The following is a 20,046-nucleotide window of genomic DNA, read 5'->3' as shown; positions in this document are numbered from 1 at the left end:
GAACCCCGGCCACGTGTGTGCACTCAATGGCAGGCCTTGTGCTGGGTCAGAACTCAGAGGCTCATTAGAGAGCTGATGCTCAGGAAAGCTTTGGCTGCTGTCAGCAGGAGCCAGTTTTGAATTTCTTGAGATGCTTTTTTGTTTTGTTTTATTTAAGATAAAGCAGCAGCAGCACAATTATACAGGCAGACTTGTGGAAGACAGGCTGAATGCAAAGGAGGCCTTTTTTTTTTTTTTTTTTTTTTTGGCTTTCACTGCAGCTCAGGGATGCCTCAGGCTCACCTTACACCAGCCCAAAGCTGGGAGTTACTTGTGTAACTGGATGCTCTGCTGCACATCCTTGTGGATTATTCAAAGCAGCCATGCTGCACAGTACTCAGATTTCTGTGGGGTTTAGGGGCATGAATGGCAAAGAGCCATGGCTCCAGCCTTTTACCCTGGCAACTTATTCCAGCCGTAGGCATGTTCCTCTAGTACTACTCAGTGCTCCCAGCCTCCTCCACCCTCAACTTTCACAAGCTTGGAGCAGAGCAAGAAGAATTCAGGGGGGGAAGCTAGAAAAACAATCCATCATCAAGCCTGTTTTATGCACCTACTGTGATGGGGGAATCCTGCCAGGTACTGGAGAATCCATCCCCTCTCTGCTCTTATGGACTTACATTGTAATTATGCAAGGTTTGGTAGAAGAATAGGGAAACTAGCCAAGCTTAATGCTGATGTGGTTATTTTCCACTGATTGGAAGGGACCCCCCCAAAAAAAATCACCAAGTATAAACTGTACCATTCAAGAATATTCTTTATAACATATGCCCCCAGTTTGTGGGCAACCAGTTGCCACTGAAACTCCCATCTCCAAGCGGCCCATTGAACTTTCAGGCAGCTTTAATTTTAGGAAGTTCTTCCTGACCTCAATCCTAGATGTGCCTTTGAGGCACCCACCAATCTGCTCCTGGTCTTTCTAGGGCCAAAGAAAACAAGCCTAATCCCTTATCCTTGCAACAGCCTTTCAAGTACTAAAGGAAAGTTAAAGTGTCTGCCCTGAAATCTTCTCCAAGCTAAACACCCCTAATTCCCAGGCTGTCCTGTGTCCTAGTTATCTTTGGACACTACAGCTTGTCAACGTCCTTTCTAAACTAAGTACCCAAGACAACCCAAATGATCCGGATGTGTCACATTATTGCCCTTCTCACTCCTGTGTTCTGATTGACCTAGGATTCCATTAGCTTCTACATCATATTATCAACTCATCTTTTAGGGAAAAAATAGTCTTCTAGTCCAAGAAAACTACCCTTCTCCTTATTTAACCTCCGTAAATCCATTCTGCATTTTCAAAATTGAGTTTTTGAACCAAAATGCAGAACTTCGCTTTCTTCCTATAAATTGCATCCCATGGGACCCATTCATCATCCTTGCTTTGAAAAGGTTTTTCTGGATCCTGGTTCCAACATCCAGCACAATAGGTATTTGTCCCAGCTTTTTGTTACCTATAAATTGGATTAAACAAGCCTTCATCCAAATAATCAAAACATCAAAATAGTCCAGGACCAAAGAGAGAGCTTTCAGGCCCTCCAAATTGCATTCTATCCAGGAAAACAGCCTCTCCCCAGAACAGCTATCTTGCCATCTGATCCTCTGCTGTTCCATTTCTCCCTACCAGGCATAGCAACTTCAGATACAGACCTCAGAGGACCAAGCTCCACCATGGTGGTGCCCCAGATTAAATTACTGCCCCAAAGCTGTGCCAGTCACCTAACCTCTCTGCAGCTGATCCCATACTTTCCATCCCATTTAGCTACCCACCGAGAAACCAAGAGCCATTGAATACATACATCTTATTATCCAGACTATGTTTCAATGTTGGTACTATCTCCCATACGTCCCCTCCCCCTGCCTTTGAAACACATATCCTTTCCAACTCTTGCTCTGAGAACAGAAATCAAATTAATGTTACTATTGCTATTGGAATCAATCAATCAAGAAGTATTACCTAATACATGTCAGGTAGGATGCAAGGTGCTAAGGGTACAAAAGAGCACAAAAATGAACCCCTCCTTGCCCTCAAGAAGCTTACATTCAAGCAATGGAGGCAATACAATGGAGGCAATACATACATATATAAATACTTTAAAACATTTAAAATACAAAGTAACTAGCAACTTGGGGGAATCAGGAAAGGCTTCATAGAGCAAGTGATGTTTACAATGAATTCTGAAAAGAACAGGGAATTTGCAGAGGCAGAGGGGAGAAGGGAGGGCATTTCTGGCACAGCAAAAGCATAGAAATAGAATTGAGTGTCATGCATGAGAAAAAGCAAGACAGACAGTTTGGCAAGACCAGAGAGGCCCTTAAGGGATTAGTGTATATGATAAGGTTAGAAAAGTAGGTTGGGGCTAAGTTAGAAAAGCTTATTAAAGTTTATATTTGATCCCAGAGGCAGCAGAGAGACATTGGCGTTTATTGAGTAGGGAGTGACATAATCAGGCTTGTGCTTTAGGAAAATCACTTTAGTGTGGAAGATGGATTGGAACCTGGAGACACTTAAGACAGGAAGAACAATTAGTGGCTGTTGTGAAGTCTAGGAGAGTCTGAACTAAAGTGGAGACCGAGTAAAGAGAGAGAGACATATGGAAGAAAAAGGGAAAGAAAAATAAGAGGAGGCGATGGATGGGACATGTGGGATGAGAGAGAGGTTCTGGACCTGATTGACTGAAAGGATAATGATGATCAGAAAGAGAAAGGTTCTGAAGGCAGGGGAAGCAGCCAAAGACATCTACTGTGCAATGTTTAATATACACTTGGGACTGCAATTCAGGAGAGTGATTGGGGCCAAAATAGACAACTGAAAGCAAAGGAGCTAAGGAAATCCTTAAGAGAGAGAAAAGAGGCCCCAGGGCAGAATTTCAAAGAATATCCACAGTCATGGAGCATAAATATAGATAATGAATCTGCAGAGGAGAACAAGGAGGAGTCAGACAATAAAGGGAGAAACCCAAGAGATGTCACAAAAACTCAGACAGGAGCAAGCGACGCCATAAGGCTCTACTCACTATCACTGTGACAATCCAAATCAAAACATTTGTCCCTTATACCCAGTCTTATATTTGGGTTGGATCTTCCTATTAAACTGTAAACTTCTTGAGGGCAGGTACAGTCTTATTTCTGTACCTGTAACCCCATTGACTAGAGAGCTCCTTTCACATACTAGTTACTTAATAAACACTTTATTTATCCAGTCATTCATTGGAGACCTTGCTCTGTGTTCAAATCAACATGGGGGCAACCACTCTTGGAGGTGATTCCAAATCATTCCCCTGTCCACCCCCACCCCCACCCCCCCATCTCGCTGGCATGATTCTCCTAAGTATTTGACTAAAATCTAAATATACAGCATGGGCTAAAGTACTGCTTCCCACCACTGACAAAAAGTAAGGGAGGTAGGTTTGGTGATGCTTGTTCTTCGTGAAGTTATTAGGGTTCTTAGTAAATGCTTACAAACTAAACTTTCAATAATGTCATTTTCCCAGGAATCAGAAGTCAGGCTCATGAGCTCCCAAGTTTCCAGGCTCCAGCCAATTCCTTTTTACTTATCAGCCTTGCTCTAGTCCCACAATACCTCTTCATTCTCCAAGGGCTTTCTTATCAGCTCTTTCTATACCTTTGTATATATTTGAGCCTTCATTAAGAGCAGCCTTCAAAAGGGGATGGCCACAGGTCAGGGATGAACGTGGAAGAGCATCCTGATCCTTTGTGGGCAGCTCTTGGGAGCCAATTGACCGTCCAGGACTAACATTCCCTTCCCCTTCAGAGGTACTCTCTTTACTTTCCTGGTTGGGCTGTTTTGACACAAGCCCACTTAACCAAAACTTAGGGTTTTTGAAGAATGAATATTTGCTGAACTCTTCTGAGCAAAAAGGTCTGGAGCTGCCAAAAGTATCACCAGTAAAGGAGGGAAAACCTTTACCAACCATAAACCCCCAAGCCACCAGCTCTATCTAGCACAGCACTACAGCAGTCCAACCAACTTACTATTTCCAGAAGTCTTCTAAGCTGGCTTTTTGAAATATGGAATAGATTCCCCCTCCAAAGACTGGTATACTAGTTATACTAGTATATGCCCGTATCAGTTAAATTCTCAGGTCAGCCTAAATAAACTTATTTAATCAATAAGACTGCTTTTTTTTTAAGAGTATTATATTTTAAGGGTTTTTATAAGTGATACTTGGCAAAGAGAATGTATGGCACAACTTCCATGGAGAGCTCCCATCATTATTTATTGTACAGTAATATAATACTTCAGCCACATTATAGTAGTGTTTTGTGGGTTGGACTGGGAACCCAACTACCAAATATATTCCTCCCACCACATATACACATTCTCTCCTCTCTCCTTTCTCTCTCTCATTCACTCACACACAAACACATGTACACATTCTCACATCGATACACATACTTTATCTTTGTCTTTCTTATCACACACATACATTGTCTCTCTTATACCCCCCCTCTCACATACATACACACACACACAAACTCTCTCTTACACACATACACATTCTCACACCTACATACATACACATATTCTTTGTCTCTCTGTAACACACATATACATTTTCTATCTCTCTTATACACACACACACACCTTCTCAAGAACCAGCAAAATAACCAATAGAGAGAAGAACAGAGGGAAAGGATGAAAACATGTCTAAGACAAACCACCTACTCCTCACTTTTGCCTAGGTGCAGGCAGGAGGATGGGGAAGACAGCTGGTCTAGTCCAAGAGCCTTCAGTGTTTAGAATGAGCCAACAGAACTTTTAGTTCATAGAAGGGAAGAGGCATTCTTCCACCCACTCAGCCAATCCTCAGTTTACAAATGAAAAACAAGGCCCTGAATAGTATAACTTGCCCAACATCTCAGCTGAAGTTCCATCTCTACCAATAACATATACATCAAGCTTAGGTCCAAGATTTAAATCTGTAAGGGACCTTAGAGATAAGATCTAAGTGTCTCATTTTATACATGAGGATATTAGGATTTCAAAAGGTTAAATGACTTTCCCTAAATCGCAGAGGTTGTGAGAATCAGTTGGGAAATTGAAACCTTCTCTACTTTCTTAGTTGAGATCTTTCTAGCTTGGCCCAGGTGTCCTTCTGGTTCTGCCCCGAGGAACCAAGTGACTGAGCCAGGACTCCCTAGTCTTTCTAAATACAATCCTCTCCCCAATTTCGTATTGATATGTTGTTAATTTTTTGTGTTTTTTAATGCTGGAAACTATTCTAAATCATTTCTAAGAATCAATGCAATGATTAAGAACAAAAACCAAAACCATATTTGTTTTGCAGCTGTTAGCTGTGCCCTAGGCTTGAGACAGTTCCCTTGCTTGTCTCACTCAGGCAGGCTGAAGCTAACAACCAGCTGCACCATGAGAACCCAAAGCTCCAGCCCCAAGGCTGCCAGGATGCAGATTTCCTGCATGGTAACCTCAGAGGTAGAGGTACAGGACAATGACACAGCACAGTGCAGCAGAATCATGCAGGACGTACCAGTGGAAAAATAATAAGGGAGACTATTTTGGTTTTAAATGAAGTTATACAGTTTATAAAAAAATGGGTAAGAAGAACCAGATGGGGAACAGGGCTGTTTTGATCTAAGTCCAGCAAATGTACATAAACAGGAGACTATTTTCCAAAACAGTGTAAGCAGTCATGGTACCTCAATAACCCGTGATTAGGGCCTACCACACCAGAGTAGAGAAGGAATCATGGGTGTGGAGGGCGTGATTCTGGCTATTAAATCATCTGCACAAAGTTCTTCAGAGCAGTGTGAATCAAAAACATAATTTACATTTTATCTCATACCCTAAAAATTGGCAAAGATGACCCCAAACCAGGAACAGTAAGTATTGGAAGACTTTGGAAAGATAGGCACATTAATTCACTGTCAGTTTAACTTTGAATGGATCTAACCATAGTCCAAATCGATTTGAATTTAAAAGGACTCATGATGAAACATCCATTTCCAGGGAAAGAACTAATGAAGTTTTGCTGCATGATAATAGAGTAAATATCTACACACTGTGTCAGTGTGAGTGTATACCACACAAATGTGGTTGTATACAATGTAAAGAGTGTAAATGTATCCAAAGTAGTAGCATAGATGTGTACTATGTAAGAGTATAAATGATAAGGTGACTCAGAGGAAATGGAACTCTTTTGAAAGGACACATCTCACTATAATAAGATGAGTTATTAATGGGGAAAAAGGTCTGATGGATATAATGGAGCTCGAGTGTGAGGGCCTTGAAGGCCATGCTGAGAAATTTAGTCTGTCTGATAGGAATTAAGTTAGGCTATAATATGAATAAAAAAAATCATAGTCTCATTGAAATGCAACTACTTTTGGCTGTGTGAAGAACAGTAGCAACATCTTTTAGAAAGGGAAAATCAAGAGCCTGGGGGCAACTAAGTGGCACAGTGGATAGAGCACCAGCCCTGAAGTTAGGACGACCTGAGTTAAAATCTGTTCTCAGAAACTTAATACTTCCTAGCTGTGCGACCTTGGGCAAGACACTTAACACTTGCCTTACACACACACACACACACACACACACACACACACACACACAAGAAACAAAGAAAGAAAAGAAAAGAAAAAAGAAAAATCAGGAGTCCTAACTTCCTATGAAGTCAGTAAGAACTGTTGTTTAAATGTTTGATTTAAGTAAATTTATTAATTATTATTATTATTAATTTAATTAAACTTAAAATGTAAATGTTTAAATGATGTTTAAAGAGCTCAAAAAGGCTAAGGTCTCCCTCTGCATCCAAGGCCATCTCCAGTTGTCCCGATCTATATCTGGCCACAGACCCAGATAACTTTGGAAGAGAGAATGAGACTGGTGACTTTGCACTTCCCACCTCACTTAAATCCAATTCACTTCCATGTCATGGCATCACCTCCCCGACATCATGATCAAACTACAACAACAATTAAGAGACTACATTGACCAGAAACTGTACTAAGTGCTATAGATCCTATGCTATGAAGAGACCTAGATGTCTTGTAGTTTAAGGAGGATCCTCTTGGGCATAAAAAGGACCAAAGTTGTCTCTCCTGTTCATCTTAAAATTATCAGGCATATATACAACTCTTTATGTGTTTAATTAATCAAAAAGACCTTATTAAGCACCTACAATATGCCCCACAATGAAACACAGACAGCATCATGTGGTAGACGGATATGGTTTAGGAACTAATTTAAGAATTGTCTCTGAAAGGCCAGGAGAGACTTACATGAACTGATGCTAAGCAAAATAAAAAGAACCTGAAGATCATTACACGAGGCAATAACAAGATTTTATGATGATCAATTCTGATGGATGGGGCTTTTTTCAACAATGAGATGATGGTCTTGTGATAGAAAGAACATCTATATCCAAAGAGAGGACTGTGGGAACTGAGTGTGGACCACAACATAGTATTTTTGCCCTTTTTTGTTGTTGCTTGCTTGCATTTTGTTTTCTTTCTCATTTTTTTCCCTTTTTGATCTGATTTTTCCTATGCAACATGATATTTGTGGAAACATATTGAAGAATTGCATATGTTTAACATATTGGATCAGTTCTGTCTGGGGGAGGGGGTGGAAGGAAGGAAGGGGAAAAAAAGGTTTTGAAAGAGTGAATGTTGAAAATTATCCATGCATATATTTTGAAAATAAAAAAGCTTTAATTAAAAAAGAAAGCCCATCTTCTCAACTCTTAAAAAAAAAAAAAAAAAAGAATTGTCTCTGATTTATATCACAGGATTTGAATTTGTAAGATCAAAGATTTTAGCCACCATCTAATCTAATCCATTCTCAAAAGGAATCCCTACTCAGAACCAGTAAGTGGTCATCCAGTGGTCATCAGTTTTAGAGGCCTGAGACACCTTATTTCACTTTGGGAAATTTGACTCTTTGCAACTTTCACTCATAGCTCCTGTTTCTATCCTTGGAGACTAAAGAGAACCAATGTAGTCAGTCTTCTAAATGATAAATTTTCCAAATATACCAAGTCAGTTATCACATAGATAGGCACCAAAATGGACCGAGGAAGGCTTGAGTTCAAATTTCAACTCAAACCAGTCACTAGCTGGTCACTTAACCTCCCTGCCTCAGCTTCCTCATCTGTAAAATAAGTCAATAAAAAACCCTACCTCCCACTTAGCTCTTTTCAACAATGACATGATTCAAAGTAATTCCCATAGACTTGTGTTGGAAAGAGCCATCCACATCCAGAGAGAAATTGAGAGTGAATGTGGATCAAAGCAGAGAGTTTTTAGCTTTTTTTTTTTTTTTTTTTTTTTTTGGTGGGGGTGGTGTTTGTTTGCTTGGGGTTTTTTCCACCCTCTCTTTTTCCCCCTCCCTTCTGATCTCATTTTTCTTGTGCAACATGTATATGTATTTGGCAATATATATAGAAGAACTGCACATGTTTAACCTACAGTGTATTGATTGCTATCTAGGGGGAAGGAGAAAAGGGAGGGAAAAATGTGGAACATAGGGTTTTACAGGCGTGAATGTTGAAAATGATCTTTGCATGTATTTGGAAAAATAAAAAGTTATTATTGAAATTTTTTAAAGAGAAAAATAAATAAATCCCACCTTCCAATGTCATTGTGAGGATATAATGAAATTGTATTTTTAAAGTATTTTGCAAAGCAGAAAACTCTATGTAAATGCCAGCCATTATTATTATCATGTTCTCTCTAATTCTTCTTCTCTCTAAGCTAAACAATTCTGTTTATTTTATCGGATTCTTCTGGAACATAAGAGTGCGAGCCCTTCAACCTAAACGAGTCATATAGCCTTACAATGCCTCAGACAACTTTTTAAGACAGCATGGTGAGTTGTAGGGAAGCCACTGACAGGAATTAGCAGAGGAAGCTTTCTCATCTCCAACAAAGAAATCACAAGTCTGAGCTCTACCTTTCTCTCCCATTATGTGCCAGGCATTGTGTGGGGTGTTGGGTACACAAAGACAAAATGAAAACATCCCCCTCCCCTTTCCATCCAGAGAATGAAAGATTCTTTATGGCAAGGGCTCGGTATTACTGTTCTGTTCTATTACTCAACATATGCTGTCCTGCCTCAGTGTCCCCAGTGTCTAACACAGTTCCAACACTTAATGAATGCCCATTATATTGCTTTTTCCTTTGGCGATCATTTATCCAATCTCCATAACTCTTGCAAACAGCCATCCACCTGCTAGATGAGTATAAATAATCACAAAGCTTTAATTTTGTAATTATCTGTTGTATATTCAAGGGATGGAAGGATTTGAAATCAATCAATCAACAAGGATTTATTAAATACTTCCTCTGTGCCAGACACAGCCCCTAAGGAGAAAGGCCAAAAGATACACTTTAGGGAGAAAAATGCTTCTGCTTAGTTCATTCATGCTGGCAGGGAAGGAGCAGCAGGGCTGGTGGGGAGAAAGGGAGAAAGTACCCACATTTGTCTGATTCAAAAAGACACCAGACCAATTACAACCATTCTGGGTCTCAATTTTCCATCTGTAACGTAAGGAGATGGACCAAATGATCTCTTAGGTCTATTCCAGCTCAAAATTTGTGACTATGTTCTTTCCACAGTTTTATTCTCTGGGAATGAAGAAAATAACAATCAGATGAAAAACCCAGTCTCCTGGACTGGAAGTTCAAGTTCTTTAGAATCACCCACTGAATTCATGAAGAACTTTCCCAGGGGAATAGAGAGGGGAGGTAAGAGGTACAATCTTGTTCACTAGAAGGAAAGGGAAAGGGGAACCCAATAAATTAGAAATGAAGTCATTTGAGTACGTGGTAGAACCTTCCTTCCTTCTTTTCTTCTTTCTCCCTCCTTCCTTCCCTCCCTTCCTGAGAGAGGACAAGAAGCCCCCATTGAGGAAAACTAGCTCTTACTTATTGGATACTGCCATCTCTTAAGTTATCAGAAGATTTGGGTCTCTGGAAAGGAGCCCAGAATTCTAGAATCCTACTGATAGAAGAAACTTTAGAAGGTACCTCCACCTAAGCCAGGAGTCTACACCTCCTCCTTCATTCATTCTAGCATGGTAACTCTCCCCAGAATGATTGAATTTTAAAAAGTATTTATTCAGCATTAACTGTATTACAGGCAATGAGCTGAATACTCTTGATAGAGCTTAAATTCTAATAGAGGAAGACAATGAAGAAAGGAACACTAGAGCTGCAAAGGGAAAAAGCAGCAAAGGGTAGACAAGGGATGGCCAGGAAGTGATCTATAATCTAAACAAGATCTGAGATCTCCAGCCAGATGGGGCCTTAGCGGTTGTCTGGTCTAAAATCCTCATTTCACAGCGAAGGACACCAAGGCCCAAGGAGATGGTGACCTGTCTGTGGCACTTCCTTTCTTTTTTTACCTCCAAGGAAATATTGTTTGGTACACACAAAGTGTCACTCTCACCTGTGACAGTGAAATCCTGCCTATGACTAAGAGATGGTCTTAACAGGCTCTTCCCCTCATTAGAAGTAGTACTCGGATCTCCCTCTTGAAAGGTTACTAAAATTAGATGATTTAGTCAAACACCGAGACCCAAGAGGTTGCTTGGGCTTTTATTTTTGGTTTTAATTTTTTTAAATTAATGTCTTTTGGTTTTATATCACATTCATTTCTGTTTGTTATCCCTCTAAGCCAACAAACTATCTACTGTACCAAAGATTATAGAGGTGGGGAAAGGAGTTCAGCAAAACTAACCAGGACATGAAATGTGTCTGACAATATATACAATATTCTACTCTGAGAGTCCCCCACTTCTTCAATTTAGTGGTTGGAGACATTTTCTCAGCTCTTCCCCAAGTCCAACTGCTTAGGGCTTTTAATTGTCTACCGGAAGATGTAATTTGTGTTTTAATTCCCTGAGAAACCTCCTTCCCAATCTTCTAAAGCAGGATGCTTTAAAAAAAAAAAAAAAAAAAAAAGGCAGGAAATACAGAAATGCTAACTCATGTAAGCTGGTTTTCTTGGGGACAGGGGAAATAGAATAAGGGCAGGTTGGAAATCTGCTGGGGATTCATGATATCTACTAAGAGAACACCTCAGTAAAAGGGGCCCCTTACAAGAAGGGTCACATCTGGAGGCTGAGCCATATTTACTATGATTCTGAAATAAAACTCAAATTGCGCAACAAAGCTCTGGGTTACAGACTTGACCTTTGTTCAAGTATTTAAGGCCATAAACAGTGGGTGGAGGTTAGAGTGATGGGGAAGGAAGGAGGGTGTGATGGTAGAATGTCAAGGCTTCAAGATAATCAAATTACCACATCCTTCCCCACCCCCTTCATTACCACTTTTAGTAAAATCCTGCAAGGATATACTTCCTTGCTGAAGAATGAGCAGAAGGGTACCAATTCCAAGCAGCCTCAGGAAACCCTCAGGAGGGTTCAAATCGTGCCTCCAACTTGCAATCTGCCATGGGACAAATAACTTAATTCTCTGGGACCTCAGTTTCTTCATCTGTAAAATGAAGGGGTTAATCAAAATGATCTTTGGATCTTCCATCTCGAGGTCTTTAATCCTAAGAGTCATCTGGATGGGAACAAGAATTTCCTGCCCATCATTTGACAATGAAGGGCCCTCTATGTGTCAAGCAAGTGATGCTATGAATATAGTGCCTGGTCTGAAATCAGGATAATGTATCTTCCTGAATTCAAATCTGCCCTCAGACATTTAATAAGCTAAGTGATCCCGGGCAAGTCACTTAACCCTGATTGCCTCAGTTTCCTCATCTGCAAAATGAGCTGGAGAAGCTAAAACTATTCCAGTATCTTTGCCAAGAAAATCTTAAATGGCATCATGAAGAGTCAGACACAACTAAAAAACAACTGAACAGCAAAATGTGTTTTCTAGGTATTGGGCTTACAAAGACAAAAGAGGAAATACTTCCTGCCCTCAAGATGTTTACATTCTACCAAGGTATAGGAGGTGGGGGAAGGTGAAGTAAAAGACTGGAGCAAAAGGAGTAGGGGAGGTACCTTTTATTCCCCATTCCACCCCCACATTCTTTTTGAAAATTTTTTCTTAATATGAATTTAATCACCAACAAACATTTTGATATATAAAGAACAAAAAAAAAACTGCGTGAAACTGTGCATTTGTTATATCCGACTGATTTTCAAGTGTCTATTAAATTTAATAAGGTAGCAACAAAATTGCCATAATTGTGTTCCTCTCTGAACTTTTTGCTCACTTCTGCTTTAATCTGTTTTATGATTTTTTGCCTTTCTACTTGAGTGCTTATTATCAAACTCTTCATATGCTTTGTTCAAACCTTCTCTTCTCTCCTCAAGCCTCTGATGCCAGCCCCTTCCTCTTTCCTTTTAATAGCTGTTGTCACCTCCTACTTGCTGATTAAAGTCAAAGCCTTGTTCTCCAAGCCCCCTCTTCTCCCAACTTCAAAACTGCTCCATATCATCCTACATTTTTTTCTCCTTTGTGCCATTCTGAGAAAAAGGGATTCTTCCTTCTAGTGCCAAGCCTTCTATTATGCTTTTGATCCTGTCCTCTACCATTTAAGTCAAGGAACTTGAACCAATAATCAATGGATCATCTCCTACTTTCCCTCCCTGTCCATCATCCTTATATTCACGTTCATGCTCTCTCCCCTTCCTCCTCCTCCTCCTCCTCTTCTTGTTCTCTTCACTCTCTCTCCCTCCCCCATTTGTCTGTGTCTGTCTGTCTGTGTCTGTCTGTCTCTGCCTGCCTGTCTCTGCCTGTCTCTGTCTGTCTCTGCGTCTGTCTGCCTGTCTCACTCTGTCTCTGCCTGCCTGTCTCTGCCTGTCTCTGTCTGTCTCTGCCTGCCTATTTGCCTGTCTCCCTCTGTCTCTGTCTGTCTCCCTTTGTTTGTCTCTCTCTCTCTGTTCCTCTGTCTCTGTAATCACCTGTCTCTGTCTCCCTTTGTCTCTCTCCCTCTGTCTCTCCGTCTGTCTCTCTGTCTGTCACCACCTGTCTCTGTCTTCCTGTCTCTGTCTGTTTCTGCCTGCCTGCCTGTTTTCCTGTCTCCCTCTGTCTCTGTCTGTTTCCCTCTATCTGTCTGTCTCTCTCTGGGTCTCCCTCTGTGTCTGTCTGTCATCACCTGTCTCCCTGTCTCCCTTTGTCTATCTCCCTCTGTCTCTCTGTCTGTCTCCCTCCGTCTCTGTCTGTCACCACCTGTCTCTGTCTGCCTGTATCTGTCTGTCTCTGTCTCTCTGTCTGTCTGTCTCCCTCTGTCTCTGCCTGCCTGTCTCCCTTCCTCCCCCCTCTCTTTTATGTGTGTGTCTGCCTCCCCCGTTTCTCTCTCTCTCTCTCTCTCTCTCTCTCTCTCTGCCTGCCTCTGTCTGTCTCTCTATCTCTGCCTGTCCATCCCTCTGTGTGTGTGTCTCTCTCTCCATCCATCCCTCTCCCTCCTCCTCTTTCCATCTATCCAAGTCACCTATTTTCATAAGTCTGGCAATTTTACTACCTTACTCAAAAATCTTCAGTGGCTCTCTCTTGCCTCTAGGACAAAATACAGCCTCTTCAAGTGGGCCTTTAAAGCCTCCTAGAATCTAGACAGCACCTTTCCAGACTTATTTCACACAAACTATGGTCATTTAAACAATCAAAAGGAATTTATTAGCATGCCAGCTCTGTCCTGCTAATTGAGGATACAAAGACGAAACCAGTTAATTTACCCTTTAATAGAGGATTCACATCCATGTTAAAAAGACATAAGAGGGGCAGCTAGGTGGTGCAGCAGATAGAGCACCAGCCCTGAAGTCAGGAGGACACGAGTTCAAATCTGACCTCAGACACTTAACACTTCCTAGCTATGTGACCTTGAGCACTTAATCCCAATTGCTTCAGGGAAAAAAAGACATATAGGAGTTGATGGAAAAAGGCATGAGTAGCTGGGAGAGGAGCAAGTGTAAGGTGGCTTCCCAGCAAACAGCTTTCTACTCTCTATGTCAAAGAAGCTGACCCCATGGTTGGAAGATCTGCCCTTCTCACTTCTGATTCTTAACATCCTTAGCTTCTCTCCTGATTCATATCAGGTACCAACCAGCTTTTCCTAAACTTCCAACATACCCTTTCCCTCTTAAAATGACATGTACACACACCTCTATTGGCGTATAAGCTCCATGAGGGAAGGTATTATCTCAGGTTTTTTTCCCTCTCTCTCTTCTCTAGCACTTGTCCATAGTATTTTATATTTCAAAAGGTTGGGAGATATAAAGAAAATGAATCAGGTAGAACACATGGTCTCTGTCCTTTAGGGCGCAGACATACAATGTATTTTTCATTTTTTGGAGCTATTATTTATTTTTATGTAGCTAGATGGGATCACAAAGTCTGGACCCAGTTGTTGTCGTTTTTTTTTTTTTAATCTGAGACCCCCAAGACTCAGATTTAACTCTGAGCAAGTCATTTAACCCTGTTTGCCCAGGTTCACACAGCTTAATCAATTGTCAATGAATAGGGGCAAATAGGACACATAGTGATGCGGTAAGAAAATGACATGAGCCAGGACATGCTCAGGGGAGTAGTCCAAGCTAAGGTATTCAAAGAATGTCAAAGAGATGAGTGGAGATGGAAGGATCAGGACTAAGGTGGGTCAAAAAGCACTTGTAAAATGCTTACTCTGCACCAGGCACTGTGGGAAGCAATGGGGATATGAAGGAAACAGTACCTGACCTCAAGCAGCTTCCATTCTAAGAGGACATACAATAAGGAAATAATTACGGACTTGGAAGATATAGACAGAATAGATGGAAGTTAACCTTAGAGAAGGTCAAGGGTCTGGGAAAGACCTGCAGTAGATAAATTTGGGCCGAATCTTAAAGAATACCAGGCAAACTAAGAAAGGTAGAGAGGCAGGAGAGCACTGGAGGCCCCAAAGGACAGGCAGTGAAGGAGTAGGGTCAGAGATGGGGCAGCCTGAGTGACAAGTAGCCCAGGGGACCATTGAGAGCACAAAAGGGAGTACAGCGTGAGAAACCTGGAAGGTAGGAAGCAAGCAATTTATAGGGCATTTTCTTTTTCTCTTCCCCACCCCCCACTCCGAGGCAATTGGAGTTAATTGCCAAAGTTACACAGCTACAAAGTGTTACTTGTCTGAGGCTGTATTTGAACTCTGGTCTTCCTGACTTCAGGGCTAATGCTCTATCCACTGCACCATCTAGCTGTCCTTTATGGGGTATTTTCAATACTAAAAGAATACTTTATATTTTGCTTCTACAGAGAAGAAGAAACTGCTAACATTTCCTGGAGATATTAAGGGGAAATGGCGGGATAGGATCCTACACTTAGGAAAATGATTTGGTAGGTAAGTGGAAAATGGATTGAAATATGGAAATAACAGGACAGTTAGGTGGTACAGTGGATAAAGCACTGGGTTTGGAGTCAGGAGGACCTCTTTAAAAAAAGAGAGAGAAAAATATTGCAATAGCCTCCTACTGGCAAAAGCAACTTCTAGTCTTTGGCCTCTCTTCAGTTTACCTTTGGCAGGCTAATTACATAGCTAGAATAGGGAGAGACGAGTGAGAGAGAACAATGAAAAGATTTCTGTAATAGTCCAAGGAAGAGGTAGTAAGAACCGTTGCCAGTACAGTGTCACTGGCTGTGTGAGCAGAGAGATGAGGTATAGATGGGAGATGTCACAAAGATATAAATGAAAAGACTGGACAACAGATTGGATTCATGTTATGAAATTTCGGACTCAAGGATGTCACTATGGTTTCAGACCTGAGAGACTGAGAGGATGGTGGTGCCCTGGACAGTACAAGGGAAGTTGAGAAGAAGAGAGAGTTTGGAAGGAAAGATAGAGTCTGGTTCTGGACTTGTGAATACCTCCAGTTTGAAATGTTCAAAAGCCAGATGGATGACTGTAGTTCAGAAGAGAGAGAGTGTTGGATACAGAGACCTGGGAATCATTAGATGATATCGAGATGATAACTGAATTCATGGATGCTAACGAGATTGACAAGTGAGACAGTATAGAGCCAAAAGGGAAGAGGGTCCAGGCTAGTACCTTGGGGAACACCCATGGTGATTAGTCATCATGACATGGATGAAGAACCAGCAAAGGAGAAAAAGAAGGGGGAGAACTAGGATGGTGCAATGTCATGAAAAGCTAAAGAAATCCTAGAAGGAGAAGGTGCTCAATAAGAGCAAATGCTACTGAGAGGTACCAAAGTATGAGGATTGAAAAAAGGTCTTTAAATTTGGCCACTGAAGCGGAAAAGGAGACACAGTGTTTAAAAAAAAAAAAAAAAAAAAAAAAAAAAGAGGCACAGGGTTCAGTGGAAATAGTATTATGCCTGGAGATTCCTAGCTCTGATACTTGCTAGACCTGTACCTCTGGGACAGAATCTCCCCTAGGAGCCAGGGTCTCCTCATCTGTAGAATGAGCTCCCACATAGCCTGCATCACTCAGGTTGGTATGAGGAAAGTATTCAGCACCCTTTGAGGGTTCTAGAAGTATGGACCATTATTCACGAGGAAATTCCTGAAGCAGATGAGCTTAGAGCAAGCTCTTACTCTGGACCAACAGCATACAGTTTGCTAGAAAATAAGTGAAGTACTGGAGACCCCTTGGTATCTGACAATAACCTGTCCTTTATCCTTTGAGCTAAAGTGGCATATAAAATTGTTCCCAGCCCAAGCCAAAGAAATGTTACCTATGGGAAATGCAGCCCATTCTCTGCTAATGAATAAGTGTAATTGATCAAAACATATGAATTGATGGGCTCCCTAAAAGTGCTTTTAGCAAAGTAGACAGTTTTTCATTCAAATACAGATTCACCCAGATAAAATCTAATAATGGAGATTCTGGAACCATCCCAGCATGGGTAATGTTCTTTCCCCTCAGTATGCGGGAACGGAAGCAGGTTCCAAGAGCCTATGCCCCTAGTCACAATGTGATCCAATTCCACACCAAATCATCCTTTTTCTATGGACTGATGGGATACAATGGAAAGAAGAATGGATTTGGGGATACAGCCTGGTGATGAATCTCAGCTCTGCCTTTTATTACCTATGTCACAGTCAAACAATCCACAAATATTGGCAGAAAAGTCTATAAATCACATAACTGCTCACCTTCCTACCTCCTTCCTGACTCTGACTGCCAATAACTCATTCATTCATATAGTTACCCATTCAACAAATACAACTTAGGGTTTCTTAAGCTTTTTCCCCTTCTGAGAAATTTTTTTTTTTTTATTTAATAGCCTTTAATTTACAGGATATATATACATGGGTAACTTTACAGCATTAACAATTGCCAAACCTCTTGTTCCAATTTTTCACCTCTTACCCCCTCCCACCCCCTCCCCTAAATGGCAGGATGACCAGTAGATGTTAAATATATTAAAATATAACTTAGATACACAATAAGTATACATGACCACAACATTATTTTGCTGTACAAAAAGAATCAGACTCTGAATTATTGTACAATTAGCTTGTGAAGGAAATCAAAGATGCAGGTGTGCATAAATATAGGGACTGGGAATTCAATGTAATGGTTTTCAGTCATCTCCCCTTCTGAGAAATTTTTATGTGACCTCTGGGCGTATAGGAATATAAAATAGGTGTATAAATCAAACATTTACTGAAAATAAATGATAATTTTGTGACCCCCCCATTCAGTTTCAACACCCCACATGGAGTCACAAAGCACAGTTTAACAAGCAGGGACTTAGACCAGTGACTAGCACCCTGTTTGTCATAGGAGTTGCAAAGAGATACAAGGCCAAGCCCTTGAGGTTACAGTATTTGGAGGAAGATGAGATGTATTCTCAGTGAACTAGCTAGCAAAGCATGAGCAGTCTAAAAAAGGGACAGTGTGCTATGAGAGAGCGAGGAGAAGTCACTTCCAGATGGTGAAATCTAGGAGAGCTTCCTGGAGAAGATAGCATGTGAGCCTGAAGGATGAACAGGATTTCCCAAGGCAGAAAGGGGAAGGAGGAAAAATAACCCAAAGGGAGGGAGGCCAAAGAAACCAGCTATCAGCAAACCAGTTTGGACAGCGCTTAGGGAATCTAGAAGGGTATAATGATGTAAGTCTGGAAAGCCCTGGTGACGTCGGATAGTGAAAGGCCTTGAATGACTGACTACTCAATGGAGTTAGACCTTGTTATCTAAACAATGGTAAGCCTGAGATGGGTCTGAGGGATAGATGCTGATAGATGGATAGATAAATACTGATGAATGGCATAACGAGGCCGATTAATCTGCCAGAAAGATGTCTAGAGAGAAAAAAGTGATCGATTCCCAGACTGCTGCAATTGCCCAATTGAGAGGTACGGAGGGCTTTGAAGGGCGGCAGCAGCACTCAGAAAGAGCTCCCCGCTAGACCACCAAACAGAGCCGTGAGGCGCCTCAGAGAGCTGGGGGAGCAAGCCCCAGCAGCACACTTAAGCCAAATCTGTTAGAGATCTCCCGTAGTTCCACAAACTCACCCCAGCCACAAACATCTGAGCTCTTTTAAGCCCACCCCAAGAGGTTAAATGTCCCGGCCTGAGGTAGATGACAGCTAAAAGACAGGCGAGCACAGTGTCCAGAGGAAGTCTTCCCAGGAGAGGGTGGAAGGAAGGGGGGCCCGGTGGACGAGCAACGAGCCTACCTGCGGAGGAGACATCCTCGTGGTCCGAGCTGTTGTAGCTGCAGTCGCTGCCCCTCTCTGGGGAGCTATGGCCCGGCGAGTCTCGCCCTGGCACCCCCAAGAACCTCTTGCGCCTCCAGGGCGGGAGATGCTCCCGGGCCCCGCGGGAGTGGGGGTCCTCCGGAGGCAGGGGTGAGCACCGCCCGTCCTTGCCCTCCGCCTCCAGCTGGTCCAGGTCCCGGCTTCGCCGGTGCCGTTTGCCCCCTATCAGGTGCAGCCAGCGGTGGGGGCTCCCTGCCCGGAGGGGCTTCTCGGGCGCGTCCTCGCGGGGCAGGAAGCGGCAGGGTGCTAGCAGCAGGTGCCCCAGGACGAATTTCTCGTTCAGATCCACCACCTCGAAGTCGTGGTCGCTGCTGTCCCCGCCCTCGTCGGCGGCGCCCAGGGCCTCGGGCTCCCCGGGGGACAGCTCCTCGCCTTCCTCCGGGCTGGCGCCGGGGGCCGGGGTGACCAGGACCGGGAACTGCTCCACGGGCTCCTCGGGCTGCCGGGCATCCCCGGGGGAGCGCTCCGGCTCGGGCTCGGACTGGGGCTCCTCCCGGGGCCTCAGGAGCAGCTGCGGCTGCTGCAGCTGGTGGTGGATGGCGGCAGTCAGGCTCCGCACGGCGCCCCCCTCCCCGGGCGCCCCCAGCCACGCAGGAAACTCCAGGTTGACATAGTGGGGAGACCTGACCGGGGGGGCTGCGGCGGGGCCGCCCGGGCCGCTGTCCGCCGTGGCGGGCCCCGCTTGGGGCTCGGGCTGAGGCTGCTCGGGCTGAGGCTGCTCGGGCTGAGGCTGCTCGGGCAGCTCCGGGGCCGGCGCCTCCTTCTCCCTTTCCTGCTCCGCGGGGCCCGGGCCGGAGCCGCCGTGCTCCCCGCCGCCGCCGCAGCCCCCCCAGCGGTCGCAGTCGTAGCCCCGCTTCTCCCGGGCCAGGGCGGTCTGCAGGTAGATGACTTTGAACTTCTCCTCGGCCAGCACCTGTTGCAGCCGCTTCATGTTGAGCTTGCAGCGCTCCAGCTCCAGCTCCATGGCCGGCACCGAGTCCAGCTGCATGGCGGGCACCGGCTCCCCGGGGAACTCGGCCCTCCAGTGGCGCTCGAAGTCCGCCGGCTCCCACATGCTGGCCCGGGAGCGGGGGGCGCGCGGCTGCCGGAGCCCGTGCCCGAGCCCTCGCCTGGGCCTGCGCCGCGGCGGCGGGACCACCCGGAGGCCCCGACTTCCCCGGCGACGAGCCCGCGACCGCCTCTGCCTCCGCTCCGCACTTCAACCCCGAGGAGAAAAAGAGAAGAAAAAGTTTTTCCCCTTCCGCTCCCGCCTGGCTTGCGTTTGTGTTTTTTTTTTCTCTTCGTTTCAGGTCCCTGACGTAAGCGGCCCGGCCCCTCCGGTGAGG

General features: G+C 43.6%; 1 protein-coding gene across 1 annotated transcript in view; it reads right to left on the bottom strand.

Annotated features, from left to right (window-relative positions):
* ABR (ABR activator of RhoGEF and GTPase) overlaps positions 1-19,775 on the bottom strand; it is a 271,256-nt gene extending 251,481 nt beyond the window's left edge. The window contains exon 1 of the mRNA XM_031967754.1: positions 18,641-19,775. Within this exon, the coding sequence (XP_031823614.1) occupies positions 18,641-19,775 (1,135 nt within the window). The remainder of the gene's footprint in view (positions 1-18,640) is intronic.
* Between the last annotated feature and the right edge of the window lie 271 nt (positions 19,776-20,046).

This window comes from Sarcophilus harrisii, chromosome 4, assembly GCF_902635505.1.
Source record: "Sarcophilus harrisii chromosome 4, mSarHar1.11, whole genome shotgun sequence".
NCBI lineage: Eukaryota > Metazoa > Chordata > Mammalia > Dasyuromorphia > Dasyuridae > Sarcophilus > Sarcophilus harrisii.
The sequence above is the reverse complement of the archived record's forward strand: the minus strand, read 5'-3'. Positions and strand labels throughout refer to the sequence as shown.